The 26,216-nt window shown below is 39.5% G+C and overlaps 1 protein-coding gene and 1 pseudogene across 1 annotated transcript in view; both read left to right on the top strand.

The window, feature by feature from the left end:
• ATP7B (ATPase copper transporting beta) overlaps positions 1 to 26,216 on the top strand; it is a 78,608-nt gene that overhangs the window by 49,649 nt on the left and 2,743 nt on the right. The window contains exons 15-20 of the mRNA XM_069064595.1: positions 268 to 436; positions 8,218 to 8,364; positions 15,471 to 15,613; positions 19,751 to 19,954; positions 20,077 to 20,194; positions 25,849 to 25,951. Coding sequence (XP_068920696.1) covers positions 268 to 436; positions 8,218 to 8,364; positions 15,471 to 15,613; positions 19,751 to 19,954; positions 20,077 to 20,194; positions 25,849 to 25,951 — 884 coding nt within the window. The remainder of the gene's footprint in view (positions 1 to 267; positions 437 to 8,217; positions 8,365 to 15,470; positions 15,614 to 19,750; positions 19,955 to 20,076; positions 20,195 to 25,848; positions 25,952 to 26,216) is intronic.
• On the top strand, positions 9,055 to 10,812 carry LOC138143358 (phosphoglycerate mutase 1-like; annotated as a pseudogene).

The following is a 26,216-nucleotide window of genomic DNA, read 5'->3' as shown; positions in this document are numbered from 1 at the left end:
ATAGTAAAGGTAGTAGGTCCCACTAAGACACTGGCCAAAGACAGTTGGAACAGCCTGAATGGTATGTTCAATAGATATTAAAAATTAACATGGGAAGTTTAATAGGAAACTGTAAAATCTTACTTGTGTAGAAACTCATTCATTCAGGAACCTGATTTAGGTTATATTTTTTAGGTAAGGTTGATCAGTACTTGACATTATTCTCTATCCATCACTTCCTTCCACCTGACTCAGTTTCTTTTTCTCCATCTCAACCTTCTTTCACAGGAACTTGGAACTGAAACCCTAGGGTACTGCACGGACTTCCAGGCTGTCCCCGGATGTGGAATTGGCTGTAAAGTCAGCAATGTTGAAGCCATCCTGGCCCAGAGCAAAGACCCTTTAAATGAACACAGTAGTCATCTGAATGGTGTTGGCAACCTTCCTGCTGAAAAAGGTTTCATTGATCATTGTCTTTGGCTCTGGGGAAACATCGGTAGTCAAAACTTGATTGGGCTAAGTGGAATTGTGCCAAACCACAGAGGCAATCTTGCCAAGTATTTCTGTTGTAATTTCCTCCTTAGCCTAGAAAAAGGTGTGCATATGGGTGGCTGTGATACATAGCCAAGTCACATACAAAAGCCTTTTCTAATCCACACAATGTTCTATGGTAATGAGAGATAAGGGTATTACACTTTTCATTGGTACTTCTGGAAAATGGTAATTTCATCATTCAATTCCCTCTAACTAATGCTTATGAAAACGCTTCCATGACTTAGAGAGACAGCCTGGTACAGTGGAGAAAACCCTATCTGTGGCGTCAAGGACCTGAGTTCAGATCTTATCTCTGATACTTCCTACCAGTGTGACATTGAGTAAATCTCTTATTCTCTCTGGGCCTCAGTTTTCTTATATGTAAAATGAGGGAGTTAGACTCTATGGCCTTTGATATATTCTAGCTTTAGATTTGTGATATCATCATGTAGCTATTCCACAAAGGACAGAACTAGCATGTTAGAGACTTAGTAACTCTGTGATAGAAACTCAGGGGAACCACTCCATATGTCCTTCTCTTTTTGGGGCAGGGGGTTCAGGGAGGCAAAGCAATTGGGGTTAAGTGACTTGCCCAGGGTCACACAGCTAGTAAGTGTCAGGTATCTGAGGCCGGATTTGAATTCAGGTTCTCCTGATTCCAGGATTGGTGCTCTATGCACTGCATATGTTCCTCTTTTGTCTTTCATTCTTGATACATAAATGACCTATAGGCTTTTCGAGTCATACCCAACCTTATCCATGACTTTATGCTACTTCTTACATACAAATAACATGCTTCAGCCTGCTTACACTAATAAATATATGTAATATATATACACTAATAAATATTATATTGATTTATATGATAAATATATTATGATTTTCATAAGTACATATATATAAACAAAGTTATCAGTAAAATTCAACCCATTTTATGATCCTCCAATCTATATCTATATATATATATAATTTTCATATATATCTATCTGTCTATCTGTAGGTAGCTAGGTGGTACAGTGCATAGAGTGCTAGGCCTAGAACCAGGAAGATTCATTTTATGAATTCAGATCTGACCTCAGATACTTACTAGCCATGTGACCCTGGACAAGTCACTTAACCCTTTTTGCCACAATTTCCTTATCTGTCAAATGAGCTAGAGAAGGAAATGGCAAACCACTCTACTATCTTTCCCAGGAAAACCTCAAATAGGGTCACAAAAAATTGGATGGGACTGAAAAAGGACTGACCAATAAAGTATCTATGTAGATATAGATGTATATGTCTGTATCTATGGAGATAGAGATAGAGAGAACTTGATTGTCCTAAGATGGCTTGAGTTTTATTGGTACCTTTTGTTTTTTATACCACAGTCATTTCCCATTATATACCCTTTACTCCCCACCATTGAACTATCTCCATTGTAACAAAGAAACAGAGTTAAGCAAAATAGACCGACAGAATGACCTCATCTGAAAGAGTATACTGCATTCTACAACTGGCGTTCCCTGATCCTCCATGCAGAGGAAGGAAACTACTGCAGACCAAGATTGGTCACTATATCATGCATCTTTTTATTGCCCTTTGGGATGTTTTGCCATTTTAATTCTACTGAATCTGTGGCATTCTGGGACAATATTGGTGTTAAAAATCTCCTAACACTAATGATTGATTACACTAATACACAATACATAACACTAATGATTCACCTATTGGTGAAATTCACAATATGTGTAATTATACAATATGTGTAATGTATTCAGGATATAGGTTATCCCCTCAGCCCACCCTCGTTTCTTCCATTACATGTATTTTTTTTATTTTAAATAGTATTTTTTTTCCAAATTACATGTCAAGACAATTTTTAGCATTCATTTTTACAAAATTTTGAGTTCTAAATTTTTCTCTCTCCTTCCTCTCTTCCTAAAATGGAAGGTAATTTTATATAGTTTATACATGTGTTATCTTGTAGAACATATTTCCATATTAATTAAAGTTGTGGAAGAAGAAACAGATCAAAAGGAAAAAAATGCAAAAAAGAATAACCTAAGTGAAAAAAAGCCTGCTGTGATCTGCATTCAGAATCTGTCAGTTCTTTATCTGTATATAGATAGCATTTTCCTTTGTTGAGTCCTTTGTATTTGTCTTGGATCACTGTGTTGCTGAGAAGAGCTCAGTCTTTCATAGTTGATCATGGTACAGTGTTGTTGATACCATGTATGATTTTCCTGGTTCCGCTCATCAGTTTGTGCAAGTCTTTCCAGGTTTTTCTGAAATCTGCATGCTCATCATTTCTTATTGTATTCCATTACATTCATATACCACAGCTTGTCCAGCCATTCTCCAGTTGATGGGAAGCCTTTCAATTTCCAATATTTCTCCACCACAGAAAGGGCTGCTACAAATATTTTTGCATGTGTAGATCATTTCCCTCTTTTTATGACTTTTTCTCTATTTTTCTCCCTCTGATGAAGGTGAAGTAAAATGTTAAAAGACAGGAAGATGAAGGCAGGAAAATCCCACAAGGTTTAGATAGTTCATTCTAGGGCTAGTAGTATATATAGTACAGTATAGTATAATAGGAAATATATATAGTATATGTAGTAGTATAGTATAATAGGAAGAACATTGGGCTTGTGAACCATAGGACCAGAGTTTGAATCTTGGTTCTGTTAATTACTAATTACATGATCTTGAACAAGTCACTTCACTTGGTTAGGCCTCTCTGTATTCATCTGTAAAATTAGGTGGTTGAACTAAATTGAATTACCCTGACACGTCAAGGATGCCCAATGGTAGGGCTCTTGGTGTAACCATATCATCTACTCTTTACCTAGAAAGAGTCCATCCAAATCCTGAGAGCCTTCCTCACCTTTTCCTGACATCTTGAGGATACCACTCTGTCCATCATTTATCTCTCATTCCCTCAATGTGACTAGCCCCATCATCTTTTTTAGCATACATTTATTTGATGACATCATTTGCACTGCTTCTCTTATTTCATTCCTTGTTTTGGAATGGGCTGTGGCCTGATTGAGCCAATCAGGTTCCTCCGTTGCCTTTTGGGTGGTCTTTAACTTCACTTCTTCAGAGCCAATAGTGTACTGTGAATCATAGCCTTACAACATTATTGGAAGAATAATTTTTTTTTAAGTGTGCCTTTGTTTGAGGAGAAAGCTTGGGATCATTCAAAGAGCCAGCTGCTTTTCTCCTGTTCAGCTTTAGAGGCAAATCATTGACCATTGATACTCTAGATTTTCCTGCTTGTGGATAGCATTATGCCAATTGCACCAAGTCCTAGGATAGTGTAGGTTCTTCTAAATAACAACCATCATCTCTCAGAAGAGTTTGGTCTAACTATCCACATGGGAAAAACTTTTAAAAAAAAATTAATGTCCAAATTATTGTTATGCAGTTGGATGGGCAACTCCTAGAGTTTGTTCTAATATTATGTAGATTTTGAAAAGGTGCTACAGATGAACAGTGAGCTGGGACCAAAATTGAAGAAGAAAGGACTGGACTCTGTTGCCTTTGGTAAATTACAGACTTCTTTTAATAATTCTAGTCTTCTCCTTGAAACATGGATCCTTTGGAATATTAGAATTATATTGAATATTTCTTCCCAGATCCACAGCATTACTGATATCCCATTAAAGTGACTTTTCAAGGTAAAGTACTAATTCAGCTACTTTGTGAGACACTATCATTGCTTATGGCACTTCATCGTGCCCAGTAGAAGCTGTCTTCCTAACCCTGTTTTAAATGACAGTCATAATGTGATTAAATTCATCAGACATTTATTATACATTAATTATCCAAATTTAGCAATAGAGGATAGCTTATGCCTCTTAACTGGTGTTATACCATCACTGTTCATGAAAAAGTTGGCAGCTAAAAACTGAAGACTCAAGTATCTTTGATTTGAATACATGAAAATAACCAAGTACCCTAAATCCCTAATAGTATTAGATCCACTGAGGATATGACAGAAGACTGGGGTTGTGGTATTAATCACTATATTCAACTAGATAGCAAAAATGGAGCTCCAGGTTGACCTTTCTAGGGGAGTTAGTGGAAATGGCCCTAATAATAACTAAAATGACTGTTCTTGAAAATTGGCACTTCAGAGACTTGAATTGATGAATTCAGCTAAATTCAACAAGCTAAGATACTATGTACTAGGAATCTGGTAATTTAAAAATTGGGGTTACCCCAATAGAATGAGGTTATTCAAATTCTAGTAAAGAATGACCATAAAGTATATGATGGCTTAATAATTTCTTGGGGGGAATTGTATCAAGATGAACTATGTTGGAGGCTTCTTAAAGATGGTGGAGTGGATCAGAAAATTCCAAGCTTTCAAGATTTTCCCCCACAAAAGAGTTAAAATAGCACTTTAGGGTGAGCAAAGTGTGGGTGGAGATAAATAAGAATAGGGGCACAGCCTGGGGTCTTCCTGTGACAATTTGAGATCAGAAGAGAGATCCAAGACTAGGTTTGGTTCCCATGAAGAGTAAACGCCTCCAGACGAGGTTCCATTCTAACAACAAGTGGTGAGTCCTAGGGTTGGTTGGTTTGAGAGGCTGCCTTGGCCCCAGCCACTAGAACTTTTACCCTTGGGATGGTGAGGGGACTTGGGCATCTGAGCCCAGGAAGATCAAGGGAACCTCTGCTGACAAGGAATGCCAGACTCAGCTCTGCTGTGAAGAGTGACAGGGGCAAGAAAGAACCAGCACAGACCTGGTGAGTGCAGAAGCAGTGGGGCAGAAAGCTCTCGGCTATGGACACTGACAGGAGCTTGGAGATGTGGCTAGAGGGGAAAACTGAAGATTTGGAGAAAGAGGCACCATTTCCCATACCCCAGAGCTACAGGTGATTACAAAAATTAAGCTATTACCATAAAAATGCACAGGCAAAGAAGAAAGAATCCAACTGAAGAAAGCTGCTGTGGGGATGAAGATGATCGGGGTTCATCTTTAGAGGAGGATATTGAAGTAAAGAAACCCCCCCCAAATTTATAGATGATCTTTAAAAAGACTTTAATAATCAAATGACAGAGATGGAGGAAAAGCTAAAAAAGAAAATAAGAATAATCCAAGCAAAACAAGAAAGGTATGAAAGGAAAGTTACCCAATTAGAGAAGAAGATTCAGAATCTTAAGGAAGAAAAAATCACCTTGAAAATTAGAATTGGGCAAACTGAAGTCAGTGAAATCATAAGAGATCAAAAAATAATTAAAATATGAATAATGAAAAAATAGAAGAGAAAATGAAATATCTTGTAAGAATAACAACAGACTTGGAGAATAGATCAAGAAGAGAAAATATAAAAATAATTAGACTAAGTTACCATCAAAAAAAGAATCTTGATACAATAATAGAAGAAATAACTAAAGAAAAATGTCCTGAAGCGTTAGAACAAAGGGGGGGGGGGATGTAGAAATAGAAAAAAATAATTTCACCCATCATCACTTAAAAGACATCCTATGAGGAAAACACATAGGAATATCATAGTCAAATTCTGAACCCCCAGTTCAAGGATAAAATATTAAAAGCATCAAAATTAAAACAACTTAAATATGATGGTACCACAGTTAGAATTACACAAGACCTAGCAGCAGAGACATTAAAGGACCACAGGTCTTGGAACACAACATATCAAAGAACAAAAGAACTGGGGCTCTGGCCAAAAATATCCTACTCTGCAAAGTTAAGTGTTATCCTGAATGAAAAAAAAAGTGGACATTTGATAAATTTCAGACTTTCAAAACTTTGTTAAAAAACATCCTGAAGATTCGAACCAAGAGAAATATAAGGTACATAACAAAGACCGATTATAAGGGATTCATAAGGACAGACTTTTTATATATGTAAAATGTATGTCTGAGATTCTTATTAATAGTTGGGTATCTCATAAGAAAGATTTTAGTAAACTTGAGTATGATGTGAATTTAAAAAGTAAAACCATTTAGGAACAGCTAAAAAGAGCAATTATTTTATACAAATGAGGTGCAAGAGGAAGAACTGATACACAGGAATTAGGGGAAGAGGCCTGGTAGTTCTGGTAACCTACTTTCCTTGGGAATGGGTTTAAGAGGGAACAATACATACATATATATATATATATATATATATATATATATATATATATATTTAGAGAAGTATAAAAGTCTTCTAAGTTCAGAAGAAATAAAATGGTAGGAGCATAGAGAGGGGGGAGAGGGATCTTTAGAGGGGAGAATGAGGGAATAGGTAAAAGGGATATATAAAAGGGTCTCTAGATTTATAGAATGGGAGGATAGGGGTGGGATCCTTGGAGGGTGGTAGGCAAGTCATAGGAGGGCAAGGTAGTGGGTAGAAATAAAGTAGAGGAGGCAGGAAGGATAGGAAACGAGATATACACAAATATAAAGATCAGGAGTAGAGTATGTTTGGGAAAGTATAAGTCTATATCTGGATATATATATGTGTGTATATATATCTACAGCTGTAGAGAAATATATCTAAACTTTATTGTAACCTGGGTGGGTTGGGGGAGGGGAAAAGAGAACAAAGTGAAAAAGCACACAGCAGAGAACAAAAGAAAACTTACAAGGAAGCAAAGAAAAGATGGATAATTCTCAACGCAACGTGTATTATTTATCATACAGACTTTCTTGAAATGAAAATTTATTGTTACATATTTTGAATCCTCTCTTATGTTTATATGTGCACACAATGTGCTTTTTTTCCTTTCTTGGTATTTAAGTTTATGTATTTTATTGTTTCTTTTCTCTATTCTATATTTGTGTTCCGGCCCTTGAGTCTAAAATAAAATTAGAAAGAAAAAGATGGACTTATGTTATAGTATTGGAAATATTTATAGTATTTGGTACCAAGAAAGTCATTAGGCATGATATTAATAGGGGTTCTTAACCTGGAGTCTGTGAACTTATTTTATTAAAAAACATTTTTGACAACTGTATCTCAATATGTTTAGTTCCTTTTTGTAATCTCATCTACTTTATTTTATACACTTTAAGATATTATTCTGAGAAAGGGGTTCATAAATTTCACCAGACAGCCAAAGGGGTCCACGAGGTAAAAAAGAACCTTGCAATAAAAGAAGCAGCTATCATTGCTGAAGGCAGACGAAAGATATTATAGCAGTCATAGCTTGCATTTATATAACACTTTATGAACCACTTGCAGAGGGCTTCATGTCTCATTTGATCCCCTCAACAACCTTGTGAAGGAGGTGCTATTATTTTCCCTATTTTTCAGATAAGGAAACTGAGACTAAAATAGTTTCAGTGACACAGTAAGTTTCTGAGATAGAATTTCAGCTATAGAGTGTTACAAGAAATAATCAGCCAATCAGTAGACATTTATGAAGTGCGTACAATATGCCAGGCATGGTGCTAAGCTAAGCACTGGGGATATAAAATGAGGCTACAGATAGTCATTGTCCTGTTGGAATTTCTGCGTGAACTTGCCACCTATCATCAGACGTCTCAGCTTGGTGCATATCTGTAATGGGTATATTTTACACATTATATTTTCCTTTCTATAATCAATATTATTGTGCAGTGATGGGGGGATGGAAATTACTGGCTCATTCCTTTCCATAATAGTTATATGTGGAGATTTTATAGCTTGTTTTTAGCCCTCTCTGGCAATACAGACTGAGCTTTGTATCTAATGGCCCAAAATACGCTCTGTTGAACAGGTGCGGCAGCACCCCAGACCTACTCTGTGCTGATTGGGAACCGAGAATGGATGCGACGAAATGGTTTAACCATATCTGCTGATGTCAGTGATGCTATGACAAACCATGAAATGAAGGGGCAGACCGCGATATTGGTGGCTATTGATGGTAAGTCATTTCCTCATTCCACTTCATGTGAGATATCTGTTACTTGTGTGTGCTGTATTCTCTGAATCAAACTTACTGATTTATCCTTTCCCATCCCTGCCACCAAAATCACTCCCCGAGTGATCTTGGAAATTGCCCTTTTCCCAAGGTGAGAGCTATATATTTTGGTTGTTAGGAATCTGCTTAAATTCACAACAGCATGCAGCTTTAACCCAGTACATTTAGCACGTTGTTTTTAAAAAGCATTCATGCCAAAAATTTATCCTTATTTTAAACTTTTATATTACTTAATTTTCACTTAACAAGCTTTTATTTTCTCTTCTCTTGTCTTCCCACCAATTGAAAAACAAAACAAAAAAAAAACCCCGCTTGTAATAAATATGCATAATTGAGCAAATCACATTCCCACATTGATGGTGTCCAAAAGTTTATCTCATTCTACATCCTGAGTCCATCACCTGTCTCTTAGGAGGTGGATGACGTGCTTCAACAAAGTCCTCTGGCATCAAGATTGTCACTGCATTGATCAGAGTTCTTAAGTCTTTAAAACTTGCCTGTCTTTACAGTATTGTGGTAGCTGTATGTGTGGTTTTTACTTCAGTCTCCATCAGTTCAGTCTTCCCAGGTTTCTCTTAAAATTGTACATTTTATATTGCTTATGATACAATAACATTCCATTACACTCACATACCATAATTTCTTCAACTATTTCCCAATTGATGGGCACACTTTTGGTTTCCAGTTTTTACTATTACAAAAAGAGCTTCTATAAAAATTTGTGTACTTGAGTGCATGCTCGGCTGTCTGCCTGTCTCCTCGATCCCCACTGCCTCGAGCTTCTGCCCCCGCCATGGCCGCCTACAAGCTGGTGCTGATTCGGCATGGAGAGAACACCTGGAACCTGGAGAACCACTTCAGCGGCTGGTACGACATGGACCTGAGCCCTGCTGGGCACGAGGAGGCCAAGCGCAGCGGCCAAGCGCTGTGAAATGCTGGCTATGAATTTGATATCTGCTTCACCTCTGTCCAGAAGAGAGCAATTCGTACCCTTTGGACAGTACTAGATGCCATTGACCAGATGTGGTTGCTTGTAGTGAGGACTTGGCACCTCAATGAGCGGCACTATGGGGGTCTAACAGGCCTCAACAAAGCAGAGATAGCTGCTAAGCATGGTGAGGCCCACATAAAGATCTGGTGACGATCCTATGACATCCCACCACCTCCAATGGAGCCTGACCACCCCTTCTACAGCAACATCAGCAAGGACTGTGGCTATGCAGATATGACTGAGGATCAGCTGCCTTCCTGTGAGAGCCTGAAAGACACCATTGCCCAGGCTCTACCCTTCTGGAATGAGGAAATTGTCCCCCAGGTCAAGGAAGGAAAATGTGTTCTGATTGCAGCTCATGGCAATAGTCTTTGAGGGATTGTCAAGCATCTTGAGGGTCTGTCTGAAGAAGCATTCATGGAGCTGAATTTGCCCACTGGCATTCCCATCGCATATGAGTTGGACAAGAATCTGAAACCAGTCAAGCCCATGCAGTTCCTCGGGAATGAAGAGACCGTTCACAAAGCCATGGAGGCTGTGGCACCCCGAGGCAAGGCCAAGAAGTGAAAGCAGACTACCAGCATGTGCCAGCAGTAGCCAGGTCCTTCCCTTCTCACTGTCCCACCACATCTCTCCCCTGCCTGCTCCACACACTGACCATCACTTTAGGGAACACAACACATAGCTGCAGGTGGGGGACTAATGGCTCCTTTTCTCATTTCCTCCCTCTTTTAGACCAATTCTTCTCTCTTGTTGCCCTTCCTCTCAACCACATTAGTCAAAATGCCTCCTGGGTGGTTTGGCTCAGTAAGGACCTGGTTAGGGGTTAGGGATGGGGACATAGTAAGAAGTGACCAATGTGGGGAGTTGAAAGAAGCAATTGGTCCAGTTATTGCTATGAGCCAGTCCTCCAAGTAGGGCAGCCTTCTCAGGGGCTGTTGTAGTAAGCTACCTGTAACTCGGGTGGTTATTTAACAAATCACAAAAGTCTTATTTCCTCCCTAATCCAAGAAAAATGGATCTGGGAGGCTGAGATTATGTCCCAATGTTTGTCACATTTGCTTTCACAAAAGACCCTTATAGGCTGGTTATTAGTGACTTTTGAAATTAAACTGTCCCTCTTGGTAGTCATCAGAGATCTCAAGCCACATCAGAAAAGGAAGAGTTCTTTGATTTCTAAGGGGTGGACGAGTACATCTCATTGTGTGTTTTATAGCCCCCGCTCTGTTCTGTGGCAGTAAAATGTCCCTAGATCATGTTTAAGTGTGTCTCAGTGTCCACTTGCCTTCCACTTTACATCCAGCCACCTGGGTCCTCATCAGTTTTTGCATAACTGTACTAACCTACCCCCTTTTTTTTGTTGTTCACTATAATAAAGGAGTGATGTGCAAAAAAAAAAATTTATGTACTTATGGGTCTTTTCCTTTCTTAATCTCTTGGGGACCTATTAGTGATATTACTTGGTCAGAGGGTATATACAGTTTAATGACTTTTTGAACATAATTTTAAGTCACTTTCTCAAATAACCAAATTAATTCATGGTTCCTCCTATTTTCTTTTTCTTGTTCTTTCTGTTTTCATTCATCCTCTCCAACATTTTTTTTTGTCATCTTTGCCAATTTGATGGCAAATCTGAGAGATGCTTTGATTTGCATTTTGCTGTTTATGATTTGGAGCATTTTTTTATATAGCTGTTGATAGGTTGGATATTTTATCCTTTGAAAACTGCCTATTTGTATCCTTTGATTTCCTGTCAGTTGGAGAATGGCTCTTGTTTTTATAAATTTGAATCAATTCCTTGTACATCTCAAAAATGAGATCTTTATAAAAGAAACTTGATTGCAAAGATTTTTTTTTCCCTAGGTAACTCACTTCTAGTTTTGACTGCATTGTTTTTGTCTGTGCAGTTTTTTTTATTTCATGTAATCAAAATTGTAAATTTTGTCTTCTGTGATCCTCTCTGTCCTTTGCTTATAGACTCTTCATCTATAGTTGTAAATAGTAATTCCTTCTTTGCTTCTCTAATTTGTTTTTTATGTGACCTTTTATGTCTATCATATGTCCATTTAGAATTTGTCTTGGACCTATGGTGTTGGTTTATTCTAAAATTAGCTTCTGCCAGACTGATTTCCAATTTTGCCAATAGTTTATGACAAATAATGAGATAGCAAGCTCTTTCTCCATTGTGTTTATTGCCATGTCACAGTATTTGTTTGCTCCTGTGTTGTGTACTTTGTCTATTCTGCTCTTTGACCTTTATATTTTTAAGTTTTCTGAAATAATTTTATTTGTTACTCAGTATAGTTTGAGATGTGATATTGCTAGATCTCTTTCCTTTCCATTTTTTTTTTGAAAAATGATTTTTCTTGAAACTTCCTTTAGGTGAATTTACTTATTTTTTTTTCCCCAACTCTATAAGGGTAATCCTTTGGTAGTTTGATCAGTATGGCACTGAATAGTTAAATTAATTTAGATAGTAATGCCATTTTTATTATATTGGATCAGTCTATCCATGATCAATCAATATTTTTCCAATTATTTAAGTCTATCTCTATAAAGTGTTTTTTTTAGTTGAAGTTATATAGTTACTGTGTGTTTCTTCATAAGTAGTCTCCTGTGTATTCTATACATTCTGTAGTTGTTTTAAATGGAATTTCTCTTTCTATCTTCCCGAGTACTGTTAGTAACATACAGAAATACTGATGATTTAAGTGAATTTTTACATCCTTTAACTTTGCTGGAATTGTTTTGATAAATGTTAGTTGCCTCTATGATTCTCCTATCAACTATAAAACTACCATTTTGTTTCATCTTTCTTATATTCCCTCAATTTCTTTTTTTTCTTGTTACAGCTTGCATTTCTAAAACTTTATTTTAAAAAATAGACATCCTTGCTTTACTTGTGTTCTTACTGGAAAGCTCTCTATCCCCATTATGTATGATCCTAGCTCTTGGCTTTAGATAGATAGTACTTTCCATTTATTCCTATACTTTTTAGTGTCTTTAGCAGCAATAGGTATTTTATCAGAAGCTTTCTCTGCATCTCTTGATTTTGTTGTTCCTTTTATAATATGGTCTAATTTGTTTATAGTTTTCTCAATGTTAAACCACCTTTGCATTCCTGACAGATATTATAAGGCTCAAGTGTGATGCTGTATATAAAGCACTTTGCAAACCTTAAAGCATCCACTGACTTTATAGTACCTCTTTGTTATTGGTGTCTTTTGTTGCTATTGTTTATGCATTCTTACAGCCCTATTTCCCAAACAGACTTTGTGTTAGGGCCAGGTTCTATGTACTTTCAGAGGGAATTTGGGGGGCTTTGTATGAATCTGATCTGTATTATAGGAGTCTTAGTGGCTATTTTCATTAGATTTTGAGTGCTGTGTCCTTTAAAGATTTTAAGGTTGCTCAGGCCAGGGAGCTGCATACTTTTAGTGGGTCAAATCCAGTAGTGCAGCATACGACTTGGGACTTGGGATAACCAATTGCTAAATTTTTACTGTGTTTATTTATACCTTGGAAATCAGCAGACACTACAAATCAGGACTTGATTTATTGTTCTGTTTATTGTCTAAGCTTAAGAAAGTGATGAAGAAAATGTTAACAATGCATATTAAACTTAAAAATATGTTGTACATAATTCCTCCTTCCCCCACTGGCCCAAGCCAGTTGTTAAATATTTACTAGCATACTTCTGACTAGAGCTATCATTTTAATTTAGTTTGGTGCCCTTCTTATTGATTTTTCAAAGATGCCTTTTTGTATATTTGGCAAAGGTGGGGCATTTTACTATATACCTCCTCCCACCTCTCTGCCTCTTCTCATCATAGTATTAGTAACTAACTACTCTTTGAGTATGGTCATTTAGCTAATTCTGAATAGTACTCTTGTATACTCTTGGCTAGTCCACATCTCCATTTCATCCACAAGCATAGCACGAAAGAGACTTGGTCAAATATTTTACTGAAATATAGTGAAGCTATAAGTATAGTTAAACTATATCTGTAATATTTTTCTATTCTGTAAGACTAACTTCATTTCCTTCCTTTCATATTTTATTGCCATAGTCAAATTTCTGTTTCAGAGACATTGGTCATCCTATTTTTAGACCTCTGATTCCTACCCTTTTTCCTTCATCTGATCATTCCCAGCTAAATTGGAGGCACCATATTATAATCATCACCTGTCTTCTCTTAGGCTAAAATTGCTTCAAAAGAGCCAATATATGTCGACTTAGATTTATAAAGATCTTTTGCTTCTAAAAGATGTTCATTGCAAAAATCCTTTAAATAGTAAATTTCCCTAGGGCAGTTGATGATTCAATTTACAAAAATTGATTTCAGGAACATGTGTATTTTATAAAGTAAGTTATACCTTATACCTAAAATTTAACAGACAAATTATAACATTTTTTTCTTTCAAAGCCTTAAGAAAAAGATTTTTTCTATTTCTTGTTGACATCTCCTCTTTTTCCCTTTTCTCAGAGCTTTCACCCAGAACCACCTTGTCAGGATTCTTCTCTAAGTTCCTTCTCTTTAAAATTTATCTATTAGTTTCATTTTCTCTGTGTCTTAAATGTAACTCTTTGGCCTGTATTAGTCTATATTCATTCTTTTTACTCACCCCATTTTCCTTTGGCTTTGGCCAAATAAGTGTTTTCCCATTTCCCATTTTGTTCTTTCCCCCTTTGTCTCAATATCATTTCTTCTTTCAAGTTATCCTTCTTCCCAGCTGGTTAAACCATTGTTATTTGCAATTCATGTAATTAGAAAAGTCCTGCTTCCTGTATCTCTTCCCTATCCTCAATCCCCAATTCAGTCCTTCCATTTATGTGCCCCAGCTTTTCATTAGTCAGTCAACAAGCATCTATTAAGTACTTACTGTATGAGCTAGTACTGTATAAAGAGCTAGAGATACAAAAAAAAACCCCAAAAAACAAATATAGCCCTTTCCCTTGAGGAGTTTATATTCTATACATCAGAACATACAGGATAAACATAGAGTAGATGGAAGGCAGCTTTAGAATGGATGGCACCAGCAGCCGGAGTGGGAGGAAGAGGTGATCAGGAAATGCCTCCTGGAGGAGATGGTACTCGAACTGAATCTTAAAGAAAACCTAGACTCGGAAAACTGTGCTAGGAATGAATAAATGTGTAAGCTAGTGGGTGGGGAGTTAGAAATGTCCTGTGTCTCTCTTTCTCTCTGTCTCTGTCTCTGTCTCTCTCTGTGTCTCTCTCTCTCTCTGTCTCTCTCTCTGTCTCTGTCTCTCTCTCTCTCTCTTGTCTCTCTCTCTCTCTGTCTCTCTCTCTCTCTCTGTCTCTCTCTCTCTCTCTCCCTCTCTCCCTCTCTCTCTCCCTCTCTCTCTCCCTGTCTCTGTCTCTCTCCTCCCTCCCTGACTTCCTTAAGCCCCAACTAAAATCCCATCTTTTACAGGAAGCCTTTCCCAGGCCCTCTTAAGTCTGGTGTCTCCACTCTGTTAATTATTTTCTGTTTATCTTGTATATAACCTGTTTGCATACTTTTGTTTACATGTTTTCTTCCCCATTAGATTATAAGCTCTTTGACAACAGGGACTCTCTGTTGTTTTTTTTTCCTCTTTTTTTGTTTCCTCAATGCTTAGCACAATGCCTGGCACATAGTACATACTTAATTATGTTTACTGATTGAAGCTTGTTGCTTTTTTATGATAGAAGAAAATTATCTTTGGATAGAGAAGAGAGCCCACTTTAGCCTGACTGCTGTGGGCAATATTATGGGCCAGACCTGAAGTAGGAGTTACTTGCACACACTAACTACCATATTCATTTATAGAAAATCATATAAAATCCACTCTGGGGAAATACAAGATGCTCCCAGGACTTAAAGTTATTAAAAACTATTTGAACAACCCTTTCAAAGCTATTAAAGCTTAAAATGACACTAAAACTTAGGGGACACCTGTATGTTCTTTAGCAGATGGCAGGAGGGAATGAGCCAGCGAGCCCCTTCTTTTCTCCACTGCTTTTGATTTGCTTTGCTCTCCGTGGTTATTTAACTAAGATTCTTTTCTTCCCAGGTGTGCTCTGTGGCATGGTGGCCATAGCAGATTCTGTCAAGCAAGAGGCAGCCCTGGCTGTCCATACCCTCAAAAGTATGGGTGTGGACGTGGTTCTGATAACGGGAGACAACAGGAGGACCGCAGAAGCCATTGCCACGCAGGTCTGCTGGTGGCGGCGTTTGGTTTGTTGCTTGTCATGTCATCTCCTTGGGAGGCCGATAATGATTTCCAGGGCCAGCTCCCTTTGGCCCCATGTGTCACAATATCCTAGGACTCAGAGCCAAGGAGGCCTTAGAGATCAGGCAGCCAGGTGACCCTTCATGAGGAAACTTAAGTCTGGTTTGGCATGTATTGTTTTCTTCATTTTTACCACGGACACAGATGGTAAATGTCAGAGCTAGCATTGGAACCCAGGTCTGCTGACTCGAAAGCTGGAACTCTTTCTAGGCCTCTCTGTGTTCATCTTCATCACTGATATAGCCAATCTAACTTTGGCGTGAAAAAAAGACTCCATTTTTCTGTGTATGTTTCCTTATTTGTTTAAAAAAGAGAAAAAAAAGGTGCCATATCAAAGGGAGATACTTTTCTGGTTCAGCACCATTTCTTGAATCCCTAACCCATCTACTACAGAATTTGAGCTTTTTCTGAATTTAAACCAAGGTAACAAGACCCCCGGGTTTGAATTCTGTCTCTGCCAGTCACTTTGTGTAATTAATCTTGTTTAACATATACTGGTGCTGATGGAGCTATAAAAGGGCCTTATAGTTCTGAATTTAATTTTGGAATTAAATGAGTGTCTGACCTGTCCAGAGCCCTTAGCCTCACTATGACACTAAAGGGCACACACCCCTAAGGAGCCAAAGACAGAAACAAAACTCTGGTCTGTGCCAAGTTCTTTTAGCAGTATCTTTTGTCGTAGCAAAAAACTGGAAGTAGAAAGGGACTTATTAATTGGGAAATGGCTTCCAAAGCAAAGAGACAGAGACAGACAGAGACAGAGACAGAGAATATGAGAATGCTTGGCCTCAAGTTGCTTCCAATCTAATAGAAGAGACAAGATGTACATAATGAGAGGAGGTGTTATGGTCCCAAGCACTGGCTTAGGAATCAGAGGGCATGGGTTCAAATCTTACAGTTGATACTTCATATCGATATGACCTGGGACAAGTCCCTTAAATCACCTCTAAAAGGAAGGCATTGAACTAACTTGCCTCTCAGGTTCTTTCCAGCTCTGGGTCTGTGATCCCATGTGTAAAATTAAGGGGTTAGAGGATGATCATTGAGATTGTTTCTGTCTCTACATCCCACCACCTTAAACCTAGTGCTTTTAAAAATTAGGTAGTCCTTCTCAACTAATTATACCTTGTCTAGGAAGAAGAAGCCATACAGAATATTTTTGAGGCTAAGTTTCAGCATGTCTTACTTCCAAGGAATTTTGGTCCCTGAAAGACATAGGTTGTTACCAGACTGTTTCTTAGGGAAAAGGTTATCAAATTATAATCTGAATGTGGATTAAATCTCCTAATGGTGGCAGAGAGTATTATCATTACCCTTTTAGTAATGTGCCCTGGTCACATGGTAGTATACCAACATAGAATTCCAAAACAGAATCTAGGGTAAAAAACTTCACAAAAATACCACTGGAATGTGCCGTTGATGATTTCTTCTTTGCTTAGAGTTGGACTTAACATGATTTTAAACATCAGCTTTATTCATTTTCCATACCTGGAATGGCCCTTATAGGTCAGTAGAGAGAGGGGCAACATAGAGTAGTAGATGGCATAGTAGATTCAGGGTCAGGACTGCCTGGCTTTGAATCCTGTTTCAAACACTAATAATCATATAACCTTGGGTACATCTCTTAATGTCCCCATACCTCAGTTTTCTCATCCAAAAATGGGGATCATGACAGCATCTGCTACACAGAGTTGTTGTGGAGATCAAATGAAATAATGTATGTAAAGCACTTTGTAAAATCTGAAAAACTCCATGTAAACTTCAGCTATCATTACTGTTACGGTTATTGGATTCCTATATAGTATGACTTGAGCCTATGAAGACTTCTCCACTTGCCCATCGACTCTCCCAAAATACACCATTAGTAATTCATTCCTTTGGGCCTAATAATTCTCATTATGGTTCCTGTTAAAAAAATATTCCTTTAGCAGACAGCCCAGTAAACCTTTTAGTCCCTCATACCTCAGTGTGATCCTTTCAGTTCTGATATAGAATTTTAGAGCTCGAATCAACCATAAAGGTTGTCTAGTTTAGGGGTCCTTCACCTTTGTATGTAATGAACCCTCTGGTAATTTGGCATCCAGACCATGAGTCTTTGCTCAGAGTAATGTTTTTAAAGAATTGAAGGAAATCACAAATTTCAGTTAGAGATTGGTAAAAATGAAGATGTCATTTTTCCCATCCAAGTTCACAGATCCTTGAAATCTGTCCATGGACCCAGACCCCAGGTTAAGAACCTCTGACTCAGTTCACCCCCAGCCTCTCATTGATGAGGAAACTGAAGATGAGAGGTTGTGGTTTTCCCAAATTGTCATCATTTTCCAGTATTAGAGAAACCTGTTAGATCTTACCTGTGTCACATAGTTGTAAGCAGATCGTGATGATTAGAAAGAAGGAAAAGAAATTCAGAACATGAGACATGGACAGAGAGAGGAGTTGGGGGTGGTGTACAGAGAAGCATATCAAAACCTCACAGTATTCTAGGATTTAGACTGCAGAATCCCACACTCTCATTTTACCAATATGGAAACTGAGGTCCAGGGAAGTTAGGATTTGTCCAAGGTCCCTCAGGGAAGCAATAGCAAAGCCTGGTCTTTGTCCTCTAACTCCATATTGTCGTGCCAGAAAAAGGAGGCTGAAAACAAAGATTGGGGGCCGCAGGGATGAGATTAGCACTGTTTCCTGGGGACAACTCTGATCATAACTATACATGATCTTGTGCTTTTAAAAATGCTGTATCTTTAGCAACAGCTGATGAAGAAAGTATCAGTAAATACAGATGCCCTCATGCAGTGTAATCCATGATTTAAATTTATTTGCATGCAGGCATCATTACTTTTTGTTTTCCAGAAGTTGGCTGGAACTCAGGACATGAGGGAATTTGTACAGGGTGGGGATGGGGGGTCCTTATGGATTGGGAATACCTGATGGCAGTTCTCTGGATACACTCCATTAAATCTCAGGCTCTTGAGCAGATTCAGCAAAGCAGAATTTGCCTTGTCATTTACCCAGAGGTGGAGGTAATAGTGCCTTCCCACCAGCTGATGTTTACCTGAGAAGCTTTACTAGAAGAAATGACAGTGACCGAGCTCTGCAATGGAATTTCAAAGAAAGACCTGGATTTTGTTCTCCACCTCTGCCACTAACTCCCTCTGTGTCTTTGGGCAGTTCACTTGTCTTATCCTCCTTAAAAGGAATGGGTTGGAATCAATCAGTGGTTCCCAACCTTTCAATGTGAGGAAGCTTTTTTGATGTGAGACAAATTCCATTAATAAAACTTGTGGTAGGAAAAGTATTCTTGGTACAAGTTATTGAGTATATACGTGCTGACAAGGCCACGATATGTGATGCATGCAGGAATACATGGACCCTTTTTTAATCATCACCGCCTACATTTGGATCCACTACAGTAAATTATGCCAGTCAATGAACATTCATGAAGCCCTCCCCATATTCCAGGCCCTGTGCTAAACATAGGGACCCAGTGACAGAAGCTAAACAGTCCTGCCCTCCAAGAGCTTGCACTCTATGAGAGGTCTCTATGGTCTCTTTCAGTTCTAAAGGTCTGTGATTCTGTAAACTCCCTTAAACTGCCTAAGTGCATGCTTCATTGTTGAGTAGCCATCCCAGATGAGTTCACTCTTCTGGTATTTATGTCCATTTCCAGTTCCTCCCTTGATCATAAGAGAATTACAATCCACATTTTATATGGTGCCTTGAGATTTCCAATGCTTTCTTTTCATCAGCTCTGTGGGGTGGGTGGCACAAATATCATTATTATCCCCATTTCTAAGGTGAGGAAACTAAGGCTCAGAAAAGTTACAGGAGTTTCCCAAGGTCCGGCCCTCTTTCCACTTTAACTAGCCCGTCTGCTCTTTCAGCCCTCATAGATCTGAGAGATAGATGGTCAAGGCACAATGACAGTAGTCTCTTTTCCTTCCCAGTGAAGTCCAACTCTGCTGGTCACCCTCTTTCAGGACACGTATTCTTGATGCAAGAGGAAGGAATGGAAGCTTCCGTTGGCCTTACGATACCAGACTGTGATTTTCTCTCCTTTACAGGTGGGCATTAACAAAGTTTTTGCAGAGGTCCTCCCCTCTCACAAGGTGGCCAAGGTCCAGGAGCTTCAAAACCAAGGGAAGAAAGTGGCCATGGTAGGAGATGGAGTGAATGACTCTCCAGCCTTGGCAAGGGCTGACGTCGGTATTGCCATTGGGACAGGGACAGATGTAGCTATTGAAGCCGCTGATGTCGTCCTCATTAGGGTGAGCTTGGATCCGTCTTCCTGCCTTCTTTTTCTTCCTAACTTGGGGTAGGAAGTGCAGTGGGAGGAGAATGTAGTCAGTGAGGATGGCTTCCTGAGTTACAATGTGCTCCTGTGTTTCAGAATGATTTGCTAGATGTGGTTGCTAGCATTCATCTTTCCAAGAGGACTGTCCGGAGAATACGAATAAATCTGGTCCTGGCCTTAATTTATAACCTAGTAGGAATACCCATTGCAGCAGGTAGGTAGTGATTTGCAGCTGGTTTGTTGCAAAGATGTTCATCAGGTTGACTCCTGACGCCAAAGAAGGAGTAGAGGAATCTCTTGGTTTAATTTTTTATGACTTAGGTATGAACCGTGCTCTGGTGGAGGATAACTCCTGATGGAGAGAGATAGCTAGCTATATCACGCATTTCTCTATCTGTGTTTTTAGGAGACAGATAGGAAACTGTTTACTTGGACCTATCCACCAAGGGAGAGAATGGTGTTTCCCGCAGCAGAAAACTTTGATACCAATAGGATCATAGGACATTTTAAACAAACAAACAAACAAAGAACAATATTTAGCTGTACTGCCCATGTGAGTGGGAGGGACATCTTTCTTTCCCAGGGCAGGGGTGTGAAAGAAGGAACCACATCATCTTTATGTTCTCATGAGAAAGGAAGTATAATAGCTGTCATTTTTATTGAACTTTTAAGATTCACAAAGCACTTGACTCACTTTAAGGTAGGGCAAATATTATTAGCTCCTTTTTTTTTTTTTTTTGCAAATGAGGAAACAGGGAAAGAAAGGTTAAATGAATTGCCCAAGGTCAGACAGCTAAGAAGTGTCAGAACCAGAACCCAAAACCTACCCTACAAGTCCAGCTTTCTGCCACGTTTGATACTAGATGGAGGGGTTATGATTAATGATCTGAGAGGGAGTATCTGCTGAACAGATGAAATCACATATATTGGAAAGTATCAGAGTATCTGTCCTTACTTGCCCAACTCCTGTCTGCCTTTGCCAACACCCCTCTCTATCTCTCCCACATCTGTCTCAATCTGAAGATCCAGCTCTCTTTAGATCTTATTAAGATGAAGCCCCTTGTGTAAAGTCTGTAGCCTAGCTCAGGCATCTCCTTCCCTCTCTCCTCCCCCCATCTGAAACTTCTAGACTCATAAAGCGAGTATTGCCATAGACAGCACTTACATAGTACTTGAAGGTTTGCAGATGATCTATTTTACATTCATAAGCACCCCGGGAAGTAGATGTTATTATCATCTCCCTTTTACAGCTCAGGAAACTGAGGAATAGGAATAGGTCTAATGGAGAGAAATGCTCACACTGCACTGAGGGCTGAAATCTCTGAGAATGACTTTTCCATCTCAAGCCTCTCTCTCTCTTTGTAATTACAGGTGGCTCATATAACAGGGATTAGCGCTGTGCCAGCATTCATTCTTCATTGAGTGGGGAGGTAGAACTGTCCCCTCCTCTCAGAATTATGGTTGAAAGCTTACTTTCACCTCTTTTCAGTGTGATAAAGAGCCAGGCGCTTATGTAGCCAAGTCATTTCACCCATCTTGGTTTCCCCATCTGTACTGTGTCAGGACCAATCCTCATGTTTCTATTAAAACAAAATGCTTTGATGTGCTTGGGTGAAAACTGATCTTTAAACACTCTGATGATCTGGTATTTAGTCAGCATGAGTTCTCTCCACCAGTATAGCTTGTCCTCAAACCCTCAGGGTCTTCTTGAGTTTCTCCTTGAAAAAATTCATCACCTGCAGACTAACCTTCTAGTGGGGAGCCTCTCTTTAACTAGCTGGGAGACTTCTGAACAGTAGACTGATGAGCATTTCTCGAATGCTTACTATGTATTAGAGATTATAGGTACAAGTACACAAAGGAGATAAGCCTGCCCTCCAGTAGCTTATATTCTAAAAAGAGATGTAATTCACTACTAGATGAGTATTTGAAGCCTTCAACTTGAAAGGACCTGCCAGGATGACTGATTTTGATAGACTTAGCCCTTCTCAACAGTGCAAGGACCTAAAACAATTCAAAAGTGCTCATGATAGAAAATGCCATCCACATGCATGAAGCCGACTATTTTCTTTGATTTTTTGCTTTGTTTTGTTTTGCTTTTTTTCTTCCTCATGGTTTCTCCCATCCCTTATAATTCTTCTGTACAATGTGTCTAATGTGAAAATATGTTTGATAGGAACGTACATGTAGAGCCTATATCGGATTGCATCCCGTCTTGGGAAGGGAAGGGAGGAGGGGGTAGGGTTAATTTAAAACTTAAGGAACCGAATGTTGAAAATTAAAAATAAATAAATAAACTTGAAAAAAAAAAGAAAAAAGAAAGGACCTGCCAGAATTTGTGCAATGTAGGCTTGACCTTTGAGACTTCTCAACATGATGAAGCACAAAGGTAGGTAGAACTCAGGAGTGACCTGTAAATATGAAAAATTATTATAATCAATAACTTAAAAAAAACACAACCCCCTCCTGTATTAATGTAACTTTTCCCTGATTTTTTCCTGATCATATTTGTTACTTATGATCATAGGTAGAGAGCTACAAGGGTCTCAGAGGGTCATCTAGTGTGACCCTCCTTCATTTTATGGATGAGGAAACAGAGGCCCAGGGAAGTTGTGGCTTTTCCAATGACACTTGGATGGTATCCGAGGCAAGATCTGAGCCCAGGCCCTCTTGACTCCAGGACCAGAATGCTTTCCCCTGTACCATGCTCCATTCTAGGGTTTCACTTCCCTTTTCCCAAACCTCACCCTAAATGCCTTGATGAATTATATACACCTACAAAATTGTCCTTAAACCTTACAGTGCCATATGCTGACCAGTTTCAAGAAGGGCCAGGCAGATGGGATCATTAAGGAGCATTAAGTCTCTTTTATGATTCCATGACTTCATGCTCTCTAGCTTTGAAAACATACTAGTTGAATTGTTTTGTTCTAAAGTGCCTTGTGCCCAGTGAGCACTCAGTAGAGAAGTGCAAAGATGACTTTGACAGTACTGAGGGAGTGGGACTGGGGGGCTTTGTAAGAAGGGCAGCTAGGGGGCGCCATAGTGCTGGACACGGAGACAGGAAGACTCCTCTTCCTGAGTTCAAATCCGGTCTCAGACACTTGACACACTTGGTAGCTGTGTAACCTTAGGCAAGTCACTTAACCTCAATTGCCTTGCCTTCCCCCCTCCAAAAAAAAAAAAACACAACCAAAACCCAAATTGGGACAATTGACTCTTTTTGCCCCGTGTAGTTTCATTTATGATTTATTGAAATACATCACTGGAAAAAAAAAAACAGGCTTTGATAAAACCTACTGGGATTCAAATGGAGCTCCCTGAGTATGCCTTAAAACCAAATCACTCTGGCTCCCACTGATTGGACAACAATCAGTCTGAGCCCAAGTCTCACTAGGTCACTGTTTGGGTTTGATGGCTCAAAGTGAGTGTAAATAGCAATTGTTTTGGTTTTGGTCAGACACCCTGAGGTTCTTCCTCTCCCAGATTGATTTTTTTTCCTTTTTGGAGTAGGCAAGAGGTCATTTTTTGGCCTCATTTCTTACCTTGCCTTAATCACTGATTGGGTATTGCCTCAAACTGAGGCCTGGGAAAGACCTTAGCTTAAAAAAACCAAGACCTCCCACTGCATCTGGGGCCATCTCTAGTCATCCTGATCTATGTGCCTGCCACTGGACCCAGATGACTCTGGAGGAGAGAGTGAGGCTGATGACTCTGCAGAGCCCTGCCTCATTTAAATCCAATTCACTTACAAGTCAAGATATCACCTTCCTGATGTCATTGGTCTTCAAGAGTGAAGGATGAACAACAGCCCTTGTGTGGGGACCATGTGCTCCAGACCTCTGACTGAGTTCTTGCATGATCCCTCCTCCCCATTCCTGGTGCTCCCTCACTCCTGAAGTTACTTTGTGGATCCTCTAGGCTATCTTCCTTCCACTAGACTGTAAACTCTTTGAGGAAAGGGAACATTTTGTTTTAGACTTTGTATCCCCCAGATCACAACAACATCAGGACTACTTTTGGTTGTCCTAACTCAGGCAAAAAGCCTCCCCTTCTTCATACCAGTTTTTCCCAGTGATGCCATCAGGCTGTGAACCATGGACCACACAATAGCAAGAGAATCCAAATTGTGGGTGATCCAGGAATGCAGAGTAGGGGGGAGCAGGCTGCCCTGAGAAATGACATAATATAAATTATCCAGCAGATGTGTGATTGGCAAAGATGTGCTAGTCAAGCCTTCAGAATGGAGAACCGAGGACAGCTCCTGAGTGCTATGCTAGTCAGGACTTACAAGGCCCAGAGGAAGTCCTTCAGCCTGCCAGGGAGACCTGGAGGGGAGGAGGATTTGTGGAAGGGACAAACAGCAACAGCAAAGGGGTGAGAGGGCATGGAGACTTGTGGTCTGCACCATGTGGCAGAGGACCCCATCTATTTAATCACCGAAGTTGTAACAATCAACAAGATCCTAAACCAAAGAGGTTACCTTCTCTGGGACATGGGAATCTATTGTTTTACATGTTTCTCTCTCTCTCCCTCTTCTCTCCTCCTTGTCCACTTTTTTTGTTATTTGCTCATTTCAGTTGTGTCCAACCCTTCTTTGTGATTCCACCTGGGGTTTTCTTGGCAAAAATGCTGGAGTGGTTTGTCATTTCTTCTTGCCTCCAGGGCCAGTGCTCTATTCTCTGCATCACCTAGCTGCCCCATTTTTTTTTAATTATAAAATAAATAAGTAGGGAAGAGAAAAAGATCTAGCCTGTTAACTCCAAGATATCTTGCAAGTAATCAAAATTTATATTCCTTTGGGCAGAGCACCTGCAGATACAGGTGTGATTCCCTCAGTGGACAGAGGGAGGAGAGGGAAGGAGTGGGGGAGAGGGAGGGAAGAAAGGAAGGAGCATCACTGTCCAAGTAGAAGTGGCAGTTGAGTCCGCAGTGGCCCAGCTGCTACTAGTACTCAGACTGCAGTTTGTCCTTCATTCTGAAGAGGACCAATGACATCAGGAAGATGATGTATTCATTTGCAAGTGAATTGGATTGAAGTGAGGCAGGGCTGTGCAAAGTCATCAGCTTCCCTCTCTACTCCAGGGCTATCAGGACCACCTGGGTCAAAGTACAGAGGAGGAAGATGAAAATTGTCCTACTCTAGTCCCTTCCTACCTTTCTGCTCTTCTGACACCCTCCACCCCACCCTGTCTTCAGTCCAGTGACACTGGTCTCCCAACTGTTCCACAAATAAGACTGTCATCTCTCAGCTTCAGGCATTTTCTCTGGCTGTCCGCCATGCCTGGCATCCTCTCCCTCCAGTATTCTGATTACTGACCTCCCTGGCTTCCTCTAAGTCCCAGTTAATATCCCACCTTCTAAAGGAAGTCTTCCTCAACCCCTCTTAATTCCAGTGTCTTCCCTTTGTAATTATTTCCTATTTATCTTATATAGCTTGCTTTGCATACATTTATTTTCACATTGTCTCTTATTATTGACTAGATTATAAGCTCCTTGAGGGCAGGGACTATCTTTTGCTTCTTTTTGTATTCCCCAGTATTTAGCATAGCACCTGGCACATAAGTGTTTAATAAATGTTTATTGACTGATTGTGGTAAAGCTGTCTGGCCACATTAACCAAAATGTAGAATTTTCAGAACATAAGCCTTGATAGTAAAGATTGGTTCACTCTTTGTTTTTCTATTCTGGTGTTTAGCACTTAGTAGGCACTTAATAAATCCTCAATTTTTTGTTCAAAAAAGGAGAGAAATATGAAACAACAGGAAAGACAGGTGGGAATCATATTGTCTAGGGCCTTAGATGTGAGGCTAAGGTTGGTTTTGTTTGTTTTTAAATCTTATCATGTGTGTATTTCTTGTTGGCTAGGTGTGTTCATGCCCATTGGCATTGTGCTACAGCCCTGGATGGGATCCGCTGCCATGGCTGCCTCTTCCGTATCTGTGGTACTTTCCTCACTACAGCTAAAGTTGTAAGTGCCATAGAGAGCAAAAGGAGGGCATGAGGTCCAGGATAGAAAGGCTTACCTGGGGAGTCCGGGGACACCACAAGGGGTGACCCCAGTGGAACTGAGTGTGTTACTTGTAAAATCATTCATAAACAACCAACTCTTAGTAGGCACTAAGTGCAGATGATTAACACTCACTAAGTGCTAGGGCTGACTGCTCTGTCTTGTATCCAAATGGTGTCATCTTTGCTCTCAAGGAGGCTCTTTCAGTTCTTTTTTAAAGCTGCCT

This window comes from Petaurus breviceps, unplaced genomic scaffold (assembly GCF_028583685.1).
Source record: "Petaurus breviceps papuanus isolate PSGF00001 unplaced genomic scaffold, PetGlider_PUasm1.0 90639, whole genome shotgun sequence".
Classification (NCBI taxonomy): domain Eukaryota; kingdom Metazoa; phylum Chordata; class Mammalia; order Diprotodontia; family Petauridae; genus Petaurus; species Petaurus breviceps.
The sequence above is the reverse complement of the archived record's forward strand: the minus strand, read 5'-3'. Positions and strand labels throughout refer to the sequence as shown.